The sequence below is a fragment of the Sarcophilus harrisii genome, chromosome 2 (assembly GCF_902635505.1).
Source record: "Sarcophilus harrisii chromosome 2, mSarHar1.11, whole genome shotgun sequence".
In the NCBI taxonomy this organism is placed as follows: domain Eukaryota; kingdom Metazoa; phylum Chordata; class Mammalia; order Dasyuromorphia; family Dasyuridae; genus Sarcophilus; species Sarcophilus harrisii.
The window spans coordinates 445,053,942-445,078,850 of record NC_045427.1 but is presented as its reverse complement, the minus strand read 5'-3'; the positions used below and the strand labels follow the sequence as shown (position 1 = coordinate 445,078,850).

Below are 24,909 nucleotides of genomic sequence, written 5' to 3'. Positions count from 1 at the left end.
TGTAGTGCAAGACAGGACTTTTCTCTAATTTTATTTTTCTCAGGCCAGTCTTAGTGAAATGAACTTCTCTTCCCGGAGCTCCCTGACAGAGGACGGTCACCTTCAGGGAGAAGCTTTAACACTGACTTACACACAGCTCGGAATTCCATTTTCTCTGAGAGGGAATTTCCACCTCCCACTCACAGCACGCACTCCAACTGGTAAAGCTGCTGATGGAGCCATCCAGCGTCTGCCTCAGCACCTCTGGGGACAGAGGGCTCACTACCTTAGGAGACAGCATGGTTCCACACCGTTGGTCAGTTACTGCTGTTAGGATGTCCATTCTTAAACTGAGCCAAACAAAACCTTCCTCTTTCCCACCTCCCCCGCTGTGGTCCTAGGGTTGCCTGCTGCAGATACAAAGACCAGGTCCGATAATCTGTTTCCTGAGACAGCTCTGAAACATGTGCTGTGTGTCCCCGTGTCCCCAGGTCTCTGCCCCAGTCTGAGCATCCCCAGCCCCTTCACATGCAACACGGCTGTGAATCAGCACACTTGTCTTCCTCTTCTGGATGCAGTTCACCTTGTCAACATCCCAGAACCAAACACAGCGTTTCAGAGGGAGCCCGACCAGGGTGGATGATAGAAATGCTGTCCCTTCCCTTCTCTAGGACAATATGCTCTTATTACCATTGCCGGAGACGGAATTAGCTGGGATACCAGCTGCGTCACACTGTTGACTCATATCAAACTTTCAGGCCACAAAGGAGTCTTTATAGCCATGCATCCATATATATTATTGTTTTTGTTATTCAGTCGTGCCCAACTCTTGGTGAGCCCATAGGCCAGACTGTGCAGGGTGTTTTCTTGGCAAAGATAAAAGAGTGTTTGCCATTTCCTTCTCCAGTGGGTTAGGGCAGAGGTTACGTTGATCTGCCCAGGATTCACATAGCTAGTGTCTTGTCTGAATTTGAACTCAGAGCTTCCTGATTCCAAGCCCAGGTCCCTATCCTGAGCCACTTAACTGACGCGTATATTACAGAAGAATATAAACTCTGAATGGTCAAAGAGAGGTAAGGGCAGAGAAATGTTAGCACACAGAATGTGGCCTTTAGAAAGTAGTTCAAATCTAAAACACAAGAATATCAGAGCCAGAAAGAACCTTAAAGAACATCTCATCCAATCTCCTCATTTTCAAGTCAATAATCATTCTGAATAACCTTGAGAGAACACAATAATCAAGGCTGATCATAGATATTTAATTTATACCATATGAATGTCCTGTTTCACCTGTCTAATCATGTGACATGACTTAGGGGATGTTGAATTGCTCTCCTTCACTGCTCCCACCCAACCCACTAACATCCAAAGGATGCAGGTTGAGTGCTAGTAAGCTTGGGGTCTACTCTGCCAATGATGGGTTGGGTGAGATTTAAAGTCATCTTATCTGACCCTGAACCATGGCTTGCTCAAGCTGTAAAACTGCCCTAGAGGGAGCTCTAAACTTTGGAGCAGCAGATGTAGCTATGGGGAGAGGGTTGGTCATTCTCCTGTTTGTGAGCATCTTTGGAGGCAGCCAGAGAACGGGTCCTTGTCATCCTTGCACATGGCTTTTATAGGCAGAAGCTCAGCTGGAACCAGACACTCACTAGTTTCAGTCCCTTCCTGTACAGGCACACAATTTTACACCTGGATTTCAAGATTCTGGGAAAGGAGGAAACAATCTGGGCAAAGTTCATCAACTGTCCCTGAAGACATACACCAAAGCCGTTGGGATCTTTTTATTCTACCTGAATCATTTCCCTTGACAGTCATACCTTTCTCTAATCTGGGAGAGAGGACAGATTCAATAGAATTGGACTCCACCCTCCCTAATCACATGCCCAGAAAATATCTCTATTGTTTGAAAATAAGATTTGCTTCAAAGACGGACAAGCCTGGAAAGAATTTGTCAAGAAAAATTCACAGAGATCCTACAAGAAAGGAAGATATGTTAGTTAGGTAAGCCAGTATTCCCACAGTCACTGGGCACTTAGCTTGTTTTCAGCTTTTTATCACCAATAATGCTGTTATGAACTTTACACCTATTTTATATAAACAGAGCTGATTCTGCCCATCCCTTCCTGCTTGCAATGCCAGAGATGTGAGGGGATGTACAGTGTAATAGAAAAAGAAATGAAACAGAAATCAGGAGAGCAGGGTTCCAGCTTCAGATCTGCCCCTAGTTTGCTCTGTGACTGTGGGACAGTCAATCCCTTTTTTCCAGACTCAGTTATATAAATGGAATATCTTTCCCTATCTATTTCATAGTAGTAAGATGAGGCTCAAATGAACCAAATGTGACTGAAAATTCTTTGAAAAAGTATCACTTGTTTCCCCAATGGAAGAAAGTTGTTATTAACCAGCCCATAATGTTAAAGGAATCCAGTTTAAGATGTGTGGAATGGAGAGTTTGAAAAGGGGAGAATGTCTAGCATGTCTAGCATATAAGGAGCATGTACACGCATAAGGAATGTGTGGATGTGTGTTTGGTCATATACCAGCTATGTTACCCAACACCTGATGATATATTACCTCTGACTTCAGCCACCCTGAGACTCATTTCCCAAACAAGTTTTCTCAAACAAATCCAAGACTTTCATGATGGACAAAGAGAGAATCTGGACCTGCCTCAATATACTCCACTCCTGGTTAAAGTTTAAACTCTGCTACTTCTTAGTCATGTACCCCTGCACAGATCACTTCCTATTATTGAGCCTCGGTTTCCTCAATTACCAAATAGTAATAATAAAAGCAATTATAATGATAAAAAAGACTGTGCTTTGAAATTTCCTTTCAGTCAATCATTATAAAGCTTAGGCAAGTCATTTTTCTAGGCCTTAGTTTTCTCATCTGTAAAATGAAGGGGTTGGACAAATTAATCTCTAAGGTTTCTTTCAGCTCTGACACTCAAGCTAAGGTTATTCTCATTCTTAACATTCAGCAATTCTAATTCAAGCCAGATTACTTCACACTTCTGCAGGTTGGCCTTGATTGTAAGCAGAGGTGGACAAATCTGGGGGACACACACTCCTTAAGACTTTTCTTCCTTGTAGACTTTCTCCATCCCCAACTTCCTTATTTTCTAAATATGTGATCAAGCCCAAACATGGTGGAAAGGGAAGCCCGTGGACCTGTCTCACAGAGCTGTCATGAACAAAGCATTTTCCAAACCTTAAAGTGCTCTAAAAATGGGAGCTGTTATTATTCCTAATGTCTCCCCTTCTGCTCTGCCTCCCCACTGCCACACACACTGCTCCATCTGGCCTGGTCTCTCTGTGCTCCAGCCTCTTCCCCTCAGGGGGGCTGCTGCCTTTATTCAGGAAGCCAACAGTTTCCACACATGCTTCTCCCTCTTAGATTCTGCAAGTGGTGAGGAAGAAGGACAAAGCCCAGACCTCCTATAGGCTAGTGGGCCTGGGGAGTCACAAGGGTGACTCATCTGCACTCTCAGCTCACTCAAAGAAGGGAAAAGAATGGCTAGGATAGGGAGGGGAACCCAGGGATGCTGGCAGAGGCTAACCACAGTCCTGCCTGCCCCTAGGGCAGAGGCTTCCCTCTGGACTTCTTTTTCTTATTAAAGCTCAAAACGTGGGGGAGTGGGCACAGCACTAAATCTTAAGACAGAAGACTTAGATTTGAATCCAGTCTCAACTATTTGTTACTTACATAAGCCAAGACCAAGGCATTTCCCTTCTCTAACTCTCTGTTACCTTCTCTATAAAAGGAAGAGCTAGACTAGGTCTTTAAGGCAAGTTCCAATTTTAATTCCTACTATTAGGGATCTCCAACCTTCCTTTGTGTCCTGATCCTCTACGTGACCTTGGGACTCTGACAATAAGTAGTCCGAGGTGTAAGCTCATGGACACTGTGGGTGGAGAGAACCAGTGGAACTCAGCTGGAGGGTGGGTTCCCAAACAGCCCTCTTCCCTTCAAAGCCACAGCCCATGGGAACAGAGGGAATGGATAAAAATAGCTATGAGCTATGCTTTGTGAATCCCAAACAGACTCATCTCTCCTAACCCCATCAGCTTCCTGGCCTGAGAGAAGGCAATGGGTAGCAGAAGCAGCTTGGGAAAGGGCCAGAGGGCACAGCCAAGCTCTCTGTCTGTCCCCTTCCCAACCCCAAAACCACTGGGGACAGAGGAATGCCGCCTGTCTCTCCAGGGACAAGCAAGGAATGGGGGTGGAGTATTCAGGCAGATATTCTCCTTAAAAGGACAAGAACCTTTGGTGGGCCCTGAGATTATCATCCAGGAAGACTTACTTTACCTCTCCAGGTCTCTACTTCCTCACCTGTAAAAGTAAGGAGCTAAAGGAGATGGTCTTTAATGATCCATTGACATTCTATTCTAAGGTCCCTCCTAGCTGAAATATTCTGATTCCAACATACTAAATTCTACCATAAGGAAGCAACATTGTTTAGTGGAGACAATGGCTAGGCTTAAGAGCCAAAAAACCCGGGGTGAAGTCCCAGCTCCCAAATTTACTATGATAATGGCACAACATTCCTTTCTGAGTATCAATTTCTTCATCCATAGAATGGGATAATGCTTGCATTAACTTTTTCAAAGAACATCTTGAGGAAAACGCTTTCCAAAACTGAAAATGCCATAGAAAAAGAAGCTAATAGTAGGCTAACAATAATATGAATGTATCTTATAGCTAGAACAGTATGAGTAATTATGAGGAGATAAGATTCTTAATTCACTTATCCCTAAAACTCCTAAGACTGAAACAGTGGGGATGGAAAGAGCAGGAGACTTGGATTTCAGACCCAACTCCATCAATAACTTACTCTGCAATCTTGGACAAATTACCTCTCTGGGCCTTTATGTTTTTCTCCCTACAACTGAGGCAACTGATACCTCACCTACTTTCTTCACAGGAGCAATATGAAGCTCAAATGAGATAAATACATTTGAAAGCACTTTGAAAAAGGCTTTTGCTTTTTCAAAAATAGAAGAGAAATCAATTTTTGGTGTCAAGGGAGTTTCTGAAGGAAGAGGAAGAGGTGGAGAAGGGTGTTGCAAGGACAGGTCTCAGTGCTAACTAGCTTAAGGTTCCAGGCATATAATATACCCTATATGCTTGGTTGGCAAAACAGGATACAGAGAAGACCCTGAACTTTGAATTAGAAGATTTTGGGTCATTTACAAGCTTAATGATTTTAGGCAAAAAATTCACTTCAATGGGCTTTGGTTTTTCCATTGGTAAAATATGGGGGTGATAATATTTGCACTTCCTACCTTATAGGGCTGCAGTGAGGAGCAAATCAGTTAAAGGATAGTTAAATTCTTTGCAGACTTTAAGAAAGTATTCTATAAATTCATTCACTCATTCAGCCATTCATTCATCATTCCTCACCAAGTATTTCATCATTCTAGCTGTATTTCACAACTAGAATGGGCTTTTCAAAAAACATGCAGAGCCACATTTACTTTCAAACATCTACTTTCCTTTCACATTCTGAGGAGAAAATATACATAGCAAAAAACTTTCCATCTCATCCCCCAAGTCATCCTGCAGTCTGAATAATTTCAAGTTTTTAATCAATAGCTGTCAGACTTGTCAAATTACTTTAGGGACCGCAAAGCAATTTTTAAACATTCATAAACCTCAGTAGAACCAGTTAAGTGCCCTGAATTTTAAGAGGAAGAGGCTCCCAAAAACACTGATCAAACAGGATTATATTCCGGCAAATTAAAAATTAGCTTTTCATGAATCCCCTCCCCAATACTTATCTAGCAGTGAGTTCCCAGGCAGTGGAAAATATTCAGCTAGGGAGGTGGGAAAGTGATAGTGATTGATGGGAAGGGGAAAAAAGTGAATCCTACTAAGGAGTTGGGGCTCGGTTGGGTTTGGAGTCAATGGTAGGCCTTGGATGTGGCATTTTATCTTACTCCTTAGCCCTAAGCATAATGCCTGGCACATAGTAGGTACTTAACAAATATTTGTTGAATTAAATTAGGTGTGACCATGCCCTTCCATCTTTGTCATATTATCCCTAATTAGTCAGAGCATCCTTTCTTCTTGGCCATCAATCTGATATAGAGCCTTTACCACTAGCAAAGATAATTGCAATAGCTTCCTAACAACTCCTTGTGTCTCATGCTGCCCCTAAATCCTTCTTTCATCCTTCTTCTAAAGTAATCTTTCTTTTCCACAGTCACCTTTCTTAAAAGTTCAGACTCCTTTGTTTGATATTCAATGCCCTTTGCAGTTTGGTGCTACCCTACCTTTCCAGCCTTGTTTCATATTACTCACTTCCACGTACTTTAGCCTCCAGCCAAACTCATCTATTTTTCTATTTTCCAAATGTACTGTATGCATTTCAACCGTAGCTCTGTTCTCTAGGTTGGGATGAATGTTGTTGAATTCTCTCATCTATAAAATGGGGAACTGGGGCTCAATGATGTTTAAGGTCCCTTTTTAGTACTAAATCCTATGATCCCATTCCTATTTTTGCCTATTGAATTCTTACTCTTCTTTTAAATTTCAACTTAAATGCCAACTTGATAACTTCTCTTTCTTATCCCTTTAAACAATAATGACTTTTCCCTTCAGATTTCACAGGGTAGTTCCATTTTGTAAAGCTCTCATATATTTACTTAACATTTACTACCTGTATCTTTGCCTTCATTTAGACTATAAGTTTCTTGAAGGCAGAGATAATCCCTTATTAACACTTTGCCTTTCTTCCACTAGTGAATGCTGTGCTCCTCTGTATGCTAAAGAACCTTAAAAGTATTCAGTGTATTGTATTTGGGGCAATATAACAATGTTTTCTTTCTGGATAAATCCATTCTGGACCTCTTACTAGTGCTTTTTTCTTTTTATATTTTCTCTCTTTCCTTCTCTTGTCTCTCTCTCTCTACTCCCCTCTCTGTCACAATCCATTAAATTTAATAATTGCTCCCCAACTCCAGTCTGGATCACCCAATCTAATTCATCGTACCCCTCCTTTCAAGGATTCCCAATGTACATCAAAAGCAATGACTATCTAGTTGAATTCTCCACCTCAATTTCTAGACTACTACTTGAAGCTTTCACATTTACACTTTGCCACACATAAATCTGCAGGTCTCCTTAACAATCATTTTTTTAGATTATTAGTCTGTCAGCTACTTGAAGGATACATGGAAATAGGTAAGAGTGGAGGTAAGTAGATCACTTAGAGGTTGTTTTAAAGGACAGAAGCTTGAATAAGTTAAACTTAATACTCTTTCCAATGGAGAGAAAGGAATGGATATGAGAGATGTTGTAAAGACAAATCCAGCAGATTTGACAATTGACTGGTTATTTGGCGGGGAGAAGGGGAAATGGTAGTGATGAAGAATAAACAATTAAGGATGATCTTGAGATTGGAAATCTGAAGGTCTAGAAGAATGTTTGGTGTTCTTGACAAAGAATAAAATACATTTAGGGTGCTAATGATGGCGAGTTTCATTTTGGATGTAATGACTTTGAGATGCCTATAGGATATCCAAGTGAAGACATCCAGGCAGCAGGAGATGATGCAAGACTAGAACTAAGGGGAGAGACCAAGACTAGAACAATAGAATAAAATTTTAAAACTTATAAAGGGACCTTGAAATTATGTAATCCTGGGCACATCAATCAATGTCTCTGGCCTCCATTGGTTAAATGAGGAAGTTAGACTAGATAGCTTTTATGAACATATAACATACAGAGAATCCTCTAGCCTAAGTGGTTTTCTACTATTGGTAATTTTCATGCTAAGGCTGAATCACTTCAGGACTATTATAAAGGGAATCACTGCTCAAAATAAGGGTATAAATAATTAGCTTCTATTCTAAGTTCACCTTTGGGTTTTAAGGAATACTGGATTTAGGGTCAGAAGAACTGAGTCTGGGCCTCCAGGTGAGAAAGCAAATCTAACTTTGGGGTGATAAACTGAGCCCTGAACTGAGAATCAGGTAAGAACTGGGTTCAAATTCTAACTGCCACCTAGTAGCTGAGTAACCAAGAGCAAGCAAGTCTTGTCATCCTCCTGAATCTTTGTTTCCTCACATGTAAAATGGAAATACATCAGTTACATAATGGATTTAGAGCAGAAGAGACCTTTAGAGATAATTTTGCCCAACACATTTATTTTATAAGCAAGGAAACAGAGGTGCAGCAGTTGTAAACTCCCAAACCTTAGGCCAAGATCTGAGCCCTCCTTTCACTACCTCCCTTCCAGGGCTATAATGAAAAATCAAATAAAATAATCAATATAAATGCATTTTGTTTAAAGCGCTACAGAAGTGGGGATTATTTATTATTATTACTAAAAAATGTTGACTTTGCAGTTACCCTGGAAGCTATGGGTCAGACAGTTATTAAATACTGGAGTTAGCTTTTTCCAGTTCCAGTGAAAACTCCTTTAAAGCAGGTATTCTTTAACTGGAAGAATGTTTTAGACCAGGGAAAAGGTTAGACCTTACAAACAACTGCATCAACACAGCTGGGACAGACCAAGTAAGCACCTCAAACTAGCTCACTCTCTATCTCAGGGATAGGCTATTTCCTCCAACAAAGATTCAACAATATCACAGTGACCTAGTTTTTGACAGTTGTTTCAAATACTTAAGCCGAGGCTCACAGAGCTGGAGAAACCCGCCTTCCCAGAGCCCCCAGCCTGCCAGTATCTGTCCACATCACTTCCTCAATCTCTTCCAAGTCAGGAGTTTTGGGGGCAGACAAGAATGGGGATGGGAGTGAGTAGAAATTGGAATTTGGGGAAATGAAGGTTGAGAAAGAGGTTGAGGAGAAAGGAGAGAGGAGGAATAGATAATTAGGCAATGTTTAGCTGGAAATCTGCCTTCTTTGTGCCTTGGGGGTAGCTCTGTGGCTTTGGCTGGAGATAAATGTTAGCCTCTGTTATAGAAGGATCCCTGGACTAAGACAGGAGACTTGGGTTCAAAAGCTAATACATGCAAGATCTCAGGTAAGTCACTCATCTCCCTGGGTTTATAAAACATAAGGGTAGGCTCAATCTATAAAGTCTTTTCCAACTCTAACATTCTATGTTTTAGCATTCTATTAACTTCAGTCTTGAAATTCTACCTTCTAAGGTCACATCCAATGCTTACAACCTATGTTCTAAGTCCCTTTCTAGTTCCAACATTCTATGACTTTCCCTCCCTGGGAAAAAACCAAATAAACATTTAAGGTACTAATTTTTTACTCAGTGAATAATGAGGTACCCAGGACTTTCAGAACCAGACACTTTAGAGATCATCCAGTCCCTCAGAATAAGTATGCCTCATACATCCGGGTGGTGTTTTCTCTCTTAAAAATTCCACACACCCCCTTTCAGTTAGTCTACTTCTAATGATTTCCATATTTTGGGCTGGCTCACTGCTACTATCATTATTTCCCCCTCATTACAAAGGTCTAGGAAATATAATGTCCAGGCCTTAGCACCCAAATAAAAATTAGTGGGTAGACTCCTAGCCTTTCATATTTAAGTCAGGGCTGGGAAAACCAAGAATTCCAAGGGAATTGGACAGAGGATGGGGAAGAGCAAAGATAGTGCTGATTTTACAGTGACAACCTTGCCATTAACAATATGTGACTTTGGACAAGTCCCTGGCTGTCCCTGTGACTCAATTTCCCTATCTGCAAAATGAGAAAGTTATCTTTACTAGCTTAAATATTCTTAGTGTATGGTTTCGACGTTTGTGTTCTAAGATTTATTTCTAGCTTTGACAAGCTATGATTCTCTTCTCAAAGACCATGGAAGCCTCTGCCCTGGGGTAATAGCCAAATTGTCTTCAACCATAAATGCCAAAACTTGGAGACCCTGGAGTCAGGGACTGCATTCCTGCTTTTCCATTCGGCTGCAAAACATCTGGCTGTAAGCAGTCCTATTCTGTTGACAAAATAAGCGCAAAGCCTTAAATGATGCATTTCAGGTGCCAAATGAGGATAGGGTCCAGCTGAGGACAGTGCTCCACCAAGGTAGGGGTCTACAAATCCACTGACAATCCCCTTTTCTTGCAAACCCCTAATAAACACACACATTAAGCCCGGTCTCTGCCTAGAGACAGCCTTTGCTACTCACCATCACCATCGCTACACTCCGGTTTCCTCTGGCCGGCTCCAGGAGCTGAAGAAACCCAGGCAAAACCATGAGCTAGCCAAGAAGGGGAAGGAGGGGAGTTGTTCCCAGGCCCCCGGTCTGTTGCCTCCCTGTACGGTATAAGCTGCCACGGGCCGGCCAGGAGCTGCCCACTAGCCCTTACTAAGCCTTCTCTCCCTCCTGTTCTCAGCAAACCATTCCAGCCCTGTCCACTGGGAACAATCATCGCTAGTTAAACAAAGGCTATATTCTAACTCTATGTAATGTGCTTTTAAAGGGACAGTGTCCCATTCTGGGCTGCTAAGGATTTAAAGGCACAGAGACCTTTTTCTAAGCAAAAGATTGGAGAAAATATAAAACATGAAGATTATTACAGTAGGAACTAGAATCTATGTTCTTCAAAACAAATTTTTAAAATATTTTTAAAGATAATTGAAAATCAAAATTTTCATAAGTTCTTCAGTCCAAAAATGAAACTTTAGGGTTTGTATTGGTGATGGGTATCTAAGAGAGATGGCAAAATATTTAGCTTCAATTTATATGCTAGAGACAGCTGGGTTTACCTCAGGATAAGCCAAATCTCTCCCACTGGAGGTAGTCTTACTCTCTTACACTTTTTCCATGGAAGGGAGAAGGGGGATTAAGGATGATGTGAGGAAGAGGGGCAGGAGGGGATCCTGGGAATAAAAGAAGGGAAAAAGCAAGAGACTAGAAGAAGCAAAATGTAAGAGCTGGGACAAGAAGAAAGGAGAGAAAACAAATCAGAAAAAGAAAGGAGAAAGAGAGAAAGAAAGAAGACTCAGAGGAAAGGAGCATCAGAAAGAAAAAATATATACAAGGAAGGGCAGAGAAGCTTCAAGTTTGTATCACATACAGACTGTCTGGAACAATTGTGTGTGTCTAGTTAATAAATATTTATTGAGCATCCACTATATGCTAGCCACCTTGCTAAGCTTGGGGATACAAGTATAAAAAACACAACCTGGCCTCAAAAAGCTTTCAATCTAATGGGAGAAGATAATGTACAAAAGAAAATAATAGGGGTGGGGAAAAGAAGGAGAGTTTAAAGAAGTGACTCAGGAAGAACATGATTGCTAAGAGTATCAGGTGGCAATCAAAAAGAGGCATCATTGGTTCTTCCTGAAGAACCTCCAAATAATTAGAGCTGTCCAAAAATGGAACAGGCTGCCTTGGAAGTCTTCCTTTGGAGTCTGGATGTTAGAGTAGAGATTCCTTTTGTGTGAGGGATTAGATTAGCTAGCCACTGAGGTCCCTTCCAACTCTCAAATTCTGTGATTCTGTGAACTAAGAGGAGAAAGGTTAAGGAGAAGATGAGAAAAGAAGAGCAATGAAAGGGAATGAACCTGTGTAAGACTCAACCTGTATTGAATTACAAATCGAAGAAGAGACCAAAGACAAGAAATCCAGCACCTTCCCCTCTGACTTGCACTCTGGAGCTCCTTGTGTTCCATATTAGCCCCACAGGTTGGCTGGGGTTAAGTGCTAGACAGATCACCTCAGTAACTATTCCCAAGAAGTGAAAATGTCCCTGGCTTTTCCCTGGACCCAGTGACACCTGGGGCATTCTCATAGGAGCTAGGCCAGGCCCTTACAAACTTTGTGGACCTTTAAAAAAAAAAGGTCCAGTGTTAGACTTTCTGAGATGGCTCACAATGCACAGCTGGTGACATCCAGGTCAGATTGGCAATCACATTCAAAGTCTGTATAAACTGGTTGAATTTTCTGTTTCTAAAAGTTTTTGACAATGTTCTGGTATGGTTTTTTAATTTGTCAGTGATATCAGAAGACCATGAGAAGAACTAATAATGCCAAACTATTATTACTATTATTATCTTCACCACCAACAGCTCTCATTTCTTTTTCACTTTTAATGTTTACAAAGCAATTTCCTAAAAACAACCCTTCAGGGTAGGTAGAACCTACCACCTGTTACTGATGAGAAAAGTAATTCATAGGAAGCTAGATAAACTTGTGTCCAAGATCAAACATGCAACTTGTTTGTTTCAAAGACTAGATTTGAACCCAGATTTCTTAGCACCAAAATATAAATATTTTTCTATTATACAACCCCAGTAATTAAGAGGAGTATGAATATATTTAAATGAAGAGTAATAACTAGCAAGATCTCACAGTTCACCATCTCTGGTTGTAGCACACCCTAATTAAAGGTTTAACAGATTTCAAGAAGAGAATTAACCCTTTGAAAGTTCAGTCTACAAGTCCAAACATCATCAAACAACTGACTAAATCGCAGCCAGGATCTTCCTGTCATCTGCAAATCACTTACTATGGAAGTATACATCTAGGATTTTGACCATTGTTGCCGATTCATAATTCAACTCATTTGAATTGAATTCAGTGGTGATGATGATGATGATGAATAGCTAGCATTTATATAACTCTTCAAATTCTACAAAACACAGTACATATGTTGCACTTCAATTAAACATGCCTTACAGCCAATTCCCTGAAGTCCAAAGAATGAAGTGACTTAATTAGATTCAAACAAAAGGCAGATTCAGGAATTAGAATTTAGGTCCTTGGACTCTGAATCTAGATATCTTTAAATTTTATCACAAGGAGAGGAAGGCCAAGGAGGGAACTGGAAGGACTCTAATTACTCTCAAAATTCAGTTCACATGTAAAGTCCCCAAAAGTTGTCTTTTTTAAAAAAATATTCTCTCTATATATTTTATCTTTATGTTTTAGTGCATTTGTTGTTTCCCTGCTACAGAATCTGTAAGCTCCTTGAAGGCTGGAACTTTTTTTTTTCTTTTGGTCTTTGTATCCCTAAAACTAAGCACAGGACCCAACTGTTTCAAGAAGCAGGAAAAGAGGGAATGACAAGGATAAACCAGTGTATGCTTTGCTGTTGGACTTCCCCCCAGCTGATCTCATGTGTCCCATATGGTAAGAGACCCCAGAGTAAAGGATATAGTGAGTCCGACATAAAGGGCACAGTGATCCAGGGAAATGAAGAAAGGTCATTGTGGCCTGGACTTAGCAGCCTGGGGGAATGAGCTAGTCATTCAGCAGTTAAGAAATACTAGTCTCCGGAAAAAGAATAAAGACCATCTCCGGATGTTCTTTACTGGTGCAGGACCCCATCTAATCAGTGCTTACTCTGGCCAGTCTCTCAGGTGGGCTAGAACACAGGAGACATGAAATGAACAGATGTCAAATAAGCCTGGAAAGGTGAATGAGGATAGGCAGCGAAGAACCTTAAATGTCACACTGAAGGGTTTATACTTAATCCCAAAAGCAATAGAAGGAATAGGGAGCCATGGGAAATTTCTGTTATGGGGAATGAAATAATCAGTCCCCCCTGTCTCCCTTTTCTCTCCAGATCCTAGAAGCAGCTCAGGGTCCAAGGCAAAAGCCTTATTTAAGTATTCTGGAGGGAAAGAAGAGAAGCCTGGAATATAAATACCAGTCAAGAGAGGGCTAGGAGTTCCATTTCTCTTAACTACATATACTATTAGAATCCCAAAATATCAGAACTGGAAAGGAGAGGACTTTAGAAGACCATCTAGTCCAACCTCTACATTTTTTAACAGAGAAGGAAACTAGAACCCAGAGAGAAATGACTTTCTCACCATCACACAGGGAGTAAGTAGTAAGTAAATCCTTTGATTCTGAGATCCCGGGCCTTATGCCACTTTATATCTCTGGCAAGTCCTCTACTCTCTCATCCTGATTTTGCTCTTCTCAGAAATTCCCTTTGCTGCATAAATCAAGATTTGGGGGACTTCAGCTAGCCTGGCCTCCCTGGGAATATCAGCCTGGCAAAGGTTACAGGTCTAATTCCTGGCCTGGCTGTTTTCCCCGGTGTATTATGTTTACGACCAGCACAGGAAAGGGCCTTAACTGGGCCAGCTAAATGGAGAGGAAGCAACAGACTCTCCCATCTAAGATGAATGAAGAAATGCTTCAATGCCTCAGGAAAGACCACGCTCTTAAAAATCAGAAAAATGGGTGTAATTGTTAGGGGAGGAGGACTGCAAGGCAATAAAGAGTGTTTATTCTTGAGAGTAATCTACTTTATTTGCTGTCTTAATTTCATCACCTGCAATACAGCCTTCCAATGTGTACATGCCACCAAGTCTCTCTTCAATCCTTTGTAGTGTAGTTTTTGACCTCATCACTAACCTGAAACTGCTCTCTCAAAAGTTGTCTGTGGCCTATTACTTGCTAAATATGATGACCTATTTCCATTCTCCTTGACCGTTCTATAGCTTTGAACAATGTAAAACACTTTCCCTAACCCTATTCCAACCCCCTTGGTATTCATTCTGTCATCAATAGGCTTCTGTGACAGTTCTCCCAGATACTTCTCTTACCTGAATATTCCTTTTTGAACTCCTTTGATAGTTAATTCTTTCTCCTCTCACGTCACATAAAATTAAAGACTCTAAGAAACCTTACAATTCTAACAGTCTATGTTGTATGCTTCCCTCCAGTTCTGATATTTTAGATTTTGATGATCTGAATTTTTCTATGGAGACCCTCACTATTACTCTCCCACTATTCCTCCCACCCCCAACTCCGGCTCTCCATGAGTTCATCTCTTACCATACATGTTCCTGAGCCCCACCCCCCTCCAAGCAAAAAACAGCCCTACCTACTTCCTGGCCCTGAGCTACTTTTTTCCTTTCCCAAAGAGGGGCTTGATGAGTTAGATAAGGCTATGGACTGTGCCTTACCAAATGAGTGGCCCATGCTTCTTTGGAGCAGTCAAAGAAAAGTCTAGGGGCTTTTAGTATATTAAAAAAAAATTCAGTGAGAGCCAGAGGATACAAGATTGTATCCATCTCAATCTAGTCAAGGGGTGGCTCTGTCTTAAATAACTGGATGAATGCAGATCAGTGACTTTCTTTGAACCCTTAGTGGTTGGATAGGAGAGCACTAAAAAGGGAATTTGGAGGGAAAGACAACTTTTCAAGTATGTTGAATTTTGACAAGGGCCCAAGACAGTCTTTGCCTTTTCTGAGACCAATACTCAAGCCTCTTCAAAAGTAACCCCAGTTCAACCCAATAAGAACTGTTTATTGCAGCAGAAAGAACTCAAACATTATATTTTTGGTCTAAGAACCCACATTAGGATCTTAATTCTGCCAATTATTATGTTTTATCTTGGGCAAGTGAGTTGGCAGCCACAAACGTTATTCTACTGTTAAGCTGAATTGAGAAAGCTAGTGTTCAAAACATAGGTGTGTTTTGTTCTAATCAGATCACAATTGAAAAATTATATTCAGTTCTGGGTGTCACCTTTTAAAAAAAACATGAACAAATTAAATATGTGCCAAGAGGCAGGTGATTGGAGATATGAAAATCAGCAGAAAGAAAGGGGGACATACAGAACCAGAGAAGACTTGGGGATAGAGTGGAGGGAGGAACATGATAACATTGTCAAGTATGAAGAAGGAGGATTGGACTTATTCTGCTTAGGCACAGAAAGCAAAATTGGAAATAATGCAAAGAACCAGCAAAAAGATATAATAAAGCGCGATATAACTAGCAATCAGAGCCATCTAAAAAGGAAAAGTACTGCCTTAGGAAGAAATGATTTTTCTGTCACTGAATATCTTCATGGGAACATAAATTTAGAGCTAGAAGGGAGCAGAGAAGCCCTCGTATCCAATTTCCTAATTTTCCAGATGAGGAAACTTGAAGCACAAAGAGGTTACATGACTTGTCCAGGATGAAAGAGTTATTAAAGTGTCTAATGTGAGTTTGAAGATCTTGACTCTAAGTCTAGTGCCATTTGGTGGCTGAACACTTTTCAGGCATGTTGCAGATGAGAACAATGGATTATTAAATCAAGTACAAGACTTTTGAGGTCTTCTGAAACTGGGATTCAAAGTTATCGTGTGTGTGTGTGTGTGTGTGTGTGTGTGTCAGATTCATAAATCTTGAAAGAAACAGAGGAACAAAGACACAGAGATTACTAGCCAGCTTCTGAGGTCTCTTCTGGCTTGTAATACTATTATTTGTCTTTGTTCATTTCTTTTTTTTTCTTTTCTTTCTTTCTTTCTTTTTTTTTTTTTTTGCTGAGGCAACTGGGGTTAAGTGACTTGCCTAGGGTCACACAGCTAGGAAGTGTTAAGTGTCTGAGGCCAAATTTGAACTCAGGTCCTCCTGACTTCAGAACTGGTGCTCTACCCATTGTGCTATTGGCAATTGACAATTGTCCCTGTCTTTGTTAATTTCTCTAGGCATTAGCAACCTTTTTTCCAAGGATCTCTAACTTTATATCACTGACAGAACCCAATACTAACCTAAGAAATTCAGCGTCATTTAGAAGATAAAGGACAGGGATATAGAGTATATGAGAGTTGAATTTGGGGGCCAAGATATCTGACAAGATATCTTTGGAGAAGAGAGTGGTCCTGAGGTAGGTTGGGTGGAGTGGCTGGGAATATCTTTGGAAATAAATGCAATCTTTTTCTTTCTCTAGTCTTTAAGGGAAGATTAGGCTGTGATCCTCTGAGTAAATTCAGCTCTCTTGGGAAGCTAATTTTTAAGGGTGTTAGAATCACTCACATAAAGATGCTATAGAGAAAAGAGAAAGTACTGAGAGATGATGATGATACATAGCCAGAGAGAGGAGAAAACAAAACCTGGCAGCCAGAAACACCAAGGGAAAGAAATATCTGAGACAGACATTGACAAAAACATTTGCTGAAGAGAAAGGGCAGTCAAAGAAGGAAGGAGAGGGAAATAGACAGAGATAGAGAAATCAGAGAAAAGCCAGGCTTAGTCCTCCCTGCTCCTCCCATCAGGAATGACAAGCCCAGGCAAGAAACTCAGCAAGCATTTACTCCTTTTTTCTTCCACCAGGGCCAGCCCCCCAGGGCCCAGGATTTGTCCTTCCCAAGAGGCTGCCTAGGATAGTATGGATGGGACCACAGCCACCTGAAAATGAAAAAATGCAAGGGAGGAATCTGCGGACCAAGAGAAATCTTTCTTATTGACCTCCCACTCCCCGAATATTCATCCACCCTGTCAGAATCCTTTGACAGACGCTTAGATGTTAATAGTCAAATTTAAAATAATTTATGTATAGCAAGAAGGGATGATCTTCTAATTTTATAGAGAAATTAAGGGAAATGCTTTACTCAAAATCTCAAAGAGAGTAATTGGTAGAGCCAGTATTTATACCCAAGACTTCTACAACCTTTACTTTAATCCCCCAGCTGCTGTCTCCTCCCTCCTCTCAAATTACTTTGTATTTACTTTGTCTATATTTTGTACTTACCTCTAAGTCTACACAATGTTTTCCCCACAGTCTGCAAGGACTGGGTTTTGTCTTTATAACCTCAGCATCTAGCACAGTGACTGGTATGCAGTAAGAAGTTAAATTCTTATCACTTGATTAATCCTAACTCCAAATTTAGTACTTTTTCCAGCCTACCACATGGACTTTCTATTGAATTAAATGTTGATCTGGGTGGCACAGACTCCCAGTGTAAGGCTTCCTGAAGGGAGTGGCACTTATATAACCAGAAAAATCTACCTGCATCAGGAAGAAGCAAAACCAAATCAACTATAGGACTTTGATGTTCTCAGTCCCAAAGGAAAAAAAGAAATCCTGGCTCCAACCCACCCCCCTTCTCCCTTGAACTTTTATTAGTATCTCAATCGATAACGTTTTAGGAGTAAACTTTCACTCCTGCAATACTAAACACAAGAGACGGGCTCAGATTATTAAATCTGTCACTGGGAGTTGGCATCTGGGAAAGTCAAAAAGAATACAAAGCAAGAGGCTTCGGTATGGGATTCTAGGCAGACTAAGCATAATGACAACCAAAAGGAAAATTTATTCATTTTAAAATATAGCAAACACTTATTATGTGCTGTCTGGAAAGGAGTGAGCAACAAGAATCGATAGGACATGGTTTAAGAATCACAGAATGTCAGAGCTGAAGGAATCTGGGAACACAAAATGCTAGAATACAGCATACAGAATGTCAGAGCTGGAAGGAACAATAGATCAATGATACAAAAAAGGTTCAAACATGGTATAGGTAATGTAGGAGGACTGGAAAGGACCTAAAATAATAGAGCTCAATTCTATCATTTAAATATGAAGAAAATGAAATCAAATAAAGTCAAGTGAATTGATTACTTCCCAACCAAAGATAGTAAGTGACAAAGCAAGACAAGAAAAAACCCAGCATTTCTGAACCCTTGAACTTGATCCTTAAATCCAAGGCTAACCTCCTCCCCACCTACTTAATTTTTCACAATCTCCATTCAGCTTCCCTCAACTACCAAACACTACTACCTTGTTCTAGCTGATCAGAGAATAATTCATGTGGTTGGAAGAGAGCAGTATTCAGTCCCAGCTAAGTGGGGGGGAATCTTTGGACACAAGACGCTACAACCAGCTGTCAAATCAATTTACTCTTGTGGACATTAATTACCACCTAGACCCCTGGAAATGAACCATTTGAAGCTGCGAGGTAATAGGAACAAATTAAAGTACAGGCAAGAAATGACCCTCTCCTTTCTTCCTCCCTCCATCAGCTTTTACCAGCACAAATCTCTTTGGAAGATGCTCACAGATCAGACTATTAGTGCTGAAAAGGACTTAAAGAACATGTGATCTAGGCCTTTCAATTTTCAAGTGACCAGAAAACTAGGCCTGGACTAACTGAGGAAGGGTCTTATCCAAAGTCACATTAGAGGTCAAGTGCCAGCATCAGGGTTACAATATAAGGTCCCTAACACTTAGCTCAGTATTATTTCCCCTATACCATATTGCTTCCTGCTATGATCTCATGGGCTCCTGATAATAATCCTGAGAACTGGTCAAGCCAAGTATTATTTATTTTCAAAAATAATTTCATTTTTGACAATTTTGACAAACATGAAAAAAAATCAAACAAAATAAATTACAAAATCAGAAATACAACCATAAACTTCAATAGTTTAACATTTTGATGAAAGGGGAAAAATAAACTTGAATTGTTAACTGCTTATTTTACCTTTTTTCATCTATGCATTTTGAAGTTTTGTTCCTATTTTCAGGGCAAGACGTTAACTCAATTTTGCAGATGAAGAAAATGATGGCTAAAAATGTAAAATGACTTTATAGAGAATTACTGAATCCCAGAGCAGGAAGCTATCTTAGAGTTTCAGAGTTAGAAGGACACAGAAAATAGTATCATCAGAAGAGCCTAGATTTAAAGGTAGAAAATGGCTATCAACATCCAATTCCTAGATTTTATGAAGAAGGAAATTATGGCTTAGAGTATAGAGGATCATATGGAAATCTATTGGCAGAACCAGAATCTGGGCTTTTTGACTCAATGCAGTATGCCACTCTTGACCCTCTCCTCACTAAGCAATTCAAGCTAATAGACTCATTTCTAAGTCATGACATGCTCTTGCTTTCATCTCTGTCCCCTTATCCCTTGAAGACTCCAAAATGCTTCATAAAGTGTTATCCTTGGTTAGGTTCAGAACCAGCAGGTAGCACGAGGATTTTCCTCCTTTCCACAAATACTTCATTTGATAGAAGTTTACAATTTGAAAAACAAAAACAGAACCCTCCTGCCATGACAACATTGAAAGATTCCTAGGTCACAATTGGAAATAAGTGGAAAATTTCACAAGCCTCTAGCATAGGTAATACACTTAGGACATCCTAAGGAAAGGAGCAAAAATCAGTATGAATAGATTGATGAAGAAAAAAAAAGGTGTCATTCATCCCTTCCATACCTCCTACCTCTTGCAAGTTGACATAGTACCCCCTTTAGTATTTCAGAATGAATCTAGCACAAATACCCATTTTTCTCTCCTATATAGCAGTTCAGTGGCTTAATTAAGATGGGTGATTTCCTGGGGTTTTTGAACTTTTTTCTGATCTTATTTTTATTTGCAGTTCGGAAGTAATCTTAGTGGTCACTAAAACCAACCTCTCCACTTTCCCAGTTAATAATGATAGGGATGACACCTTTAACATTTATAAAACACTTTATCTATAATAATACATTAATTCAATTGGTCCTCATAAAAAACTCTGTGGAGTAAGTACTATTATTATCCCCATTTTACAGATGAGGAAATAAGTACTAAGAGTTTAAGTGACTTGCCCGGGGTCATACAGGTTGTCTGAAGCAAAATTTTAACTTCGGTCCAGAGGGGGCAAAGAAACTTTCTCAGTGTCTTTCCTACATCAAATCTGTGGTATAACTTGAAATGGAACACAGAGTTCTTGTTCTTTCCTTCCACTACACAAAAATCTTAAGAGCCCCAAATCCTTACATCCTCTCATAATATTTCCAGCTTGAGAGAGCCTCAAAATGCTTGTTCTAACCAGAATTAGCCTTGACCCTGGTTTCAATGTTATCTCTATCACAAAGAAATAAGAGGATATAAAACCCTTCTCCCACTCCCATATTTCTCCCTGCAATTCTACAAACAAATTTCACATGCTGTTGGCTTTTTTTCTCTTTCTTTGGCAATAAGTCCTCTTTTTTTTTTGGGGAAAGCTTAGAGATGTAGCCCAAGATCCTCATGTTAGGATCAAAGAATATTACATTCAGAAGATGTGCCTTATATTATACTTCTTTAGTTTTTCTACTTCTCTGGTCTAGAACCTGCACTACCAGTGAATGGAACGCTGGAATGTTGAAACTGAAAGAGATCCTACCTAGTATGTAGAATGCCAGGACTGAAAAGGATCTTCAAACATGTATCGTAGTCAAAGAATGTTAGCCAGATGAGGAAACTGAAGATCAGAGAGGTTAAATGACCAGTTTAAGACAACACAGCCAGTAATGCACTGACTTCTCCTGACAGTCTTCCATTATCAGAGTGCTCCAACATGTCAGCCTTTCTTCCATCTGCCTTTAGTTATCTTCCCAACCCCCCAATGTGTCGCCTGAAGACTTCTTCTGTCCCCTTACTCCCCACCCCAGGGGTTGCTGGAACATCAGGAAGGTCCCCAAACTTGTCTCCACAAGGGTGGGAATGGAGAATGACATTCCAGAACTGGTTTTCTATCTGTAATCACTACTTCCGCCTTCCATCCTTTCAGGGGTACAGAGGCAGAGGAAACCTTCGGATTCTGGAAGAACAAATACCCCCCGGCTCGATTTGAATAGGGCATTTCTGGGGTCTGGGGAAAAGGAATAGCTCCAGATGAAAGGCATGAGCATGGGCTGCGGTCGAAAGGAACTGAATAGAATGCTCCGGGAGTCTAAGAGAACGGAACAATTATAAATGAAACGGAACATACTTCCACACCCCAGGATAGAAGGATTGGGGGCAGGACGCGCAGCTTAAGTCCCTGACTCGGCACCCTCCTGCCAATAGCCCAAACTCAGACTTAATTTCGATTGCGGCGGCCCTCCCTTCCCAACGGAAACCAGTTCTGGTTAAGAGGACAGTCACAACAGCCCGGCCCCCAGACAGCCTGCAGACTCCCGCAGTCTGGTTTGATCTGATCGAATCTCCCCGCCACTGGGCTCCGAAGGACTACTTAGATCTGGTCCAAACTAAGCGGAAAGCGGGGCTGATTTTCTTTAGCCCGGCCGCAGTGAACCCAAGCAGTCTCCTCTCCCAGCCCCGCCCTGCCGCTCCTTTCAAACCCCGGGGAGGCGGAGGGGTAGAGGGAGAAAGTGGTGAACGATCTCCCAACCCTGGCCACTCACCCGGCTCCCAGATCCAGGCCTCCGAGAAAGGGCCGGACCATCCGGCGACGTGTCCATGCCGAGACCGGCGCCCGGGCCCCCGCCACGCGCTCCGCTCTCCGCAGCCGGGCAGCTCCAGAGTCCGGCCAGCTGCCGGGGCTCAGGCCCTACCTGGGCTGTGCGCGCTCCACACGGGCTGCCCCACAGGCCGGGCCGGCTTCCTCAGGCGGGAGTGCGCACGGGGGCGGGGCAGAGCTGGGAGTCCCAAACAAACCCAGTTTCAAAAGAAGACTGCCATCCCAACGCAAGCCCCCTCCGGGTCTTATTCCCAAAGAGTAATTCAAGGATTTGAATTTGCCTCCCGGCGAATCCAGGTTTTTCGGTTTAAACCTCAGCCATCCCTTTCCCCAACAAAATCTCTGGCTTCTCCCAGTCACAGGAAAACTAGGCCTTCAGAATCAAATTCAAGTTCAGATAGGAGTAATTGAAACTTGGAACAAAGAACACCAGAGCTGGAAGGAAACCTTAAACAATAGCAACAATTTACATTTCTGTAGCACTATAACATTTACTAAGGGTTTTCCACACTAGAGCCAGGATAGGGGGTAGTGCAAGGATTTTTCTTTTCTTCCGCGAGGAGGAAAAACCGAATCAGAAACTCTTAAGATATCACCTAGGAAAAACTTGAAGCTAGTTCTTTAGGACCACACATCTTTCAACCACAACCCTATTTTCATTAGATCACCTTAGAAGACATAAGATCAAGATACAGAACTTGGTGATTACCAATTTTTTAGTGACTCTTAACCTAGGGTCTGTGAACTTTTTTTTTTCCTTTTTTTGCTAATACAATTGGGGTTAAGTGACTTGCCCAGGGTCACACAGCTAGGACGTGTTAAGTGCCTGAGGGCAGATTTGAACTCAGGTCCTCCTGACTTCAGGGCTGGTACTCTATCCACTAGCTGCCCGGTCTGTGAACTTTTTAAAAGAAATACTGCTATAACCTTATTTCGGTACCATTGAGTTCCTTTGTAATCCCAAATAAGTATTTTAAAACATTTTGAGAAGGGTCCATAGGCTTCATCAGACTATTAAAGCAAACAGTAACACACACACAAAAAGGTCCATGCCACTTCATTATTCTAGTCCAATCTTATTTAACAGATGAAATTGAGGTTGGGGGTAAGGAGGAGGAGTGAGAGGGACTTGCCCAATGTCCCACAAGGAGCCAATGGCAGACCTGGATTTGGAACCCTGACCAGGATTCTTTCCACTCCCACACACTCCCTGCCCTAGTATTGTTGACACCAGTGCATTCCTGGTTTTTCTTGCCACTGACAGGAAGGCTCAGGGAGGAGTGGGATGTTTGGGGCAGCTGCAGCTGTGAGATGTGGATATACAGACATTCAACCTCTTGGATACTTTCAACTAATTCATACCACAGATCACCCCCCAGTTGCCCATGAACCTGCCTTTCTCTTGACCCAAACTACCTTTGCCACGTGTACGTAGGAGACCTGCCTTGGCTACTCCATGAAGCAATATTATTCAACTCCAAAAACTGTTTGGAAATGAAGCCTTAACCAATCCCCACCCTACCCTTCAAAGAAATCTATAATTAAAAGGTCACACTGACACATCTGCACACATCTGGAGCAAACTAGCTCTTAGCTCTGAACCCTGCTGGTCCCTTTCCTTCTGAGTCAATGTTTTTCTTTGCAGCTTTCCTCTCTGTTTATCTAACATCTTAATAAAACTTCCAAATGGGAGAGAGGGTGAGAAACATTTGGTGTGGCCGTGCAGACCCATTCCTGAAGGAGTCTTCCTCCCACCTCCCAATATCTCTGGCAAATGGAAGCTTAACAATCTTCCTGCCTCCCAAGGCATCTAGGGCAACAGCTAATAGCATACTGCTATTTCCACCCACCTCCTTTAATCCTTCTCCCCTCCCCCAAATGTCTAGTAGGGAATCCAGAAAAAACTGTTATAACACTTCCTTTTCATCCTAGAGCAGAAGGGGATGTTAGAATACTGAATATCACATCTGAGAGCAATTTTTGAGATCATTTAGTTATTTTACAAGTGAGGAAACTAAGGATAAGAGTAAAATAATTTATCCATCACATAGTTATTTAAGGGGGGAATACAAAACTCAGATCTTCTGAGTATAAAGTCCTGTTCCATACTTCCCTAGGCCCTCAACTATCCCATCCAAATTTGAAGGCTCACAGTTTGATCCATTCCCCAAATATCTATTTTTACCAAGTGCTGTTCTGTTCGAATTTTTGTTGATATATTTTATTTTTACTTTATTTTCAAAGAAATCTCTCCTCCCACTCCTCCCCAGCAAGCTAACCCCCGTAATAAAGAATTAAAAAAAAAGTGGGGGTGAGTGGTAGAAGGGAAAGTTAAAAAAAAATCAATCAACATAACCAAATCTGAAAGTATGTATATGCAGTAGTTTGGTTATGATAATGTCCACTTTTGTTTAGTGTCTGCTAGATGAAGAATTCCATTTCTTTCCCTTTATATTGTAGCAATCATGAACATTGTTTTCTGGTTTTCTGGCTTCATTCTACATCAATTTATATAAATCTTTTCATGCTTCTCTGAATTCTTCATGTTCTTCCTTTCTTATAGTGCAGTAATAATTCAATAAAAACATGTACCACAATTTATTTAACTATTCCCCAATCAGCAATTACCCACTCTGTTTCCAGTTTTCTGCAGCTACAAAATGTGCTACTATGTATATTTTTGTGAATGTAATGCTTTTCTCTATTTGACCCCTCTTGGGGCATAGCATAAGGGCTAGGAATTCACCAATTGAAAAGTATCCTTGTGTGAGCAACAGATTAATCCTCAGTTAGCAACAATTTCTCACAGAAAGTCTATTCTTAAAAGATTTAAAGGCACTCTCTTTATTAGTGACCAGTTCTGGATTAGGCTATCTGGAAGAAATCCTAAAGACTTTTAATCTATGGTAAATCTAAGACAGATGAACATTTACAACATTGAAAAAGGGGTGGAGGTGGGGAAGAATTCTGTGGGACATAAAGACCTGGGCTGGATTCACAATTCTTCTCTTTACAATATGAGAATTAACTATGCAAATCACCTGCCTTCACTTTCCGTGTC

The 24,909-nt window shown here is 41.1% G+C and overlaps 1 protein-coding gene across 10 annotated transcripts in view; it reads right to left on the bottom strand.

The window, feature by feature from the left end:
* Positions 1-24,909, bottom strand: part of DAB2IP (DAB2 interacting protein) — a 321,975-nt gene that overhangs the window by 62,753 nt on the left and 234,313 nt on the right. The window contains exon 1 of one of the 10 annotated variants that reach the window (XM_031954232.1): positions 21,793-22,561. The exons of 8 other annotated variants lie outside the window; for them this stretch is intronic. In XM_031954232.1, coding sequence (XP_031810092.1) covers positions 21,793-21,833 — 41 coding nt within the window. In that variant the 5' untranslated portion in view covers positions 21,834-22,561. Of the gene's footprint in view, positions 1-10,090; positions 10,473-21,792; positions 22,562-24,909 lie in introns of those variants that run through there. One more of the 10 variants, XM_031954233.1, reaches the window with a different exon arrangement.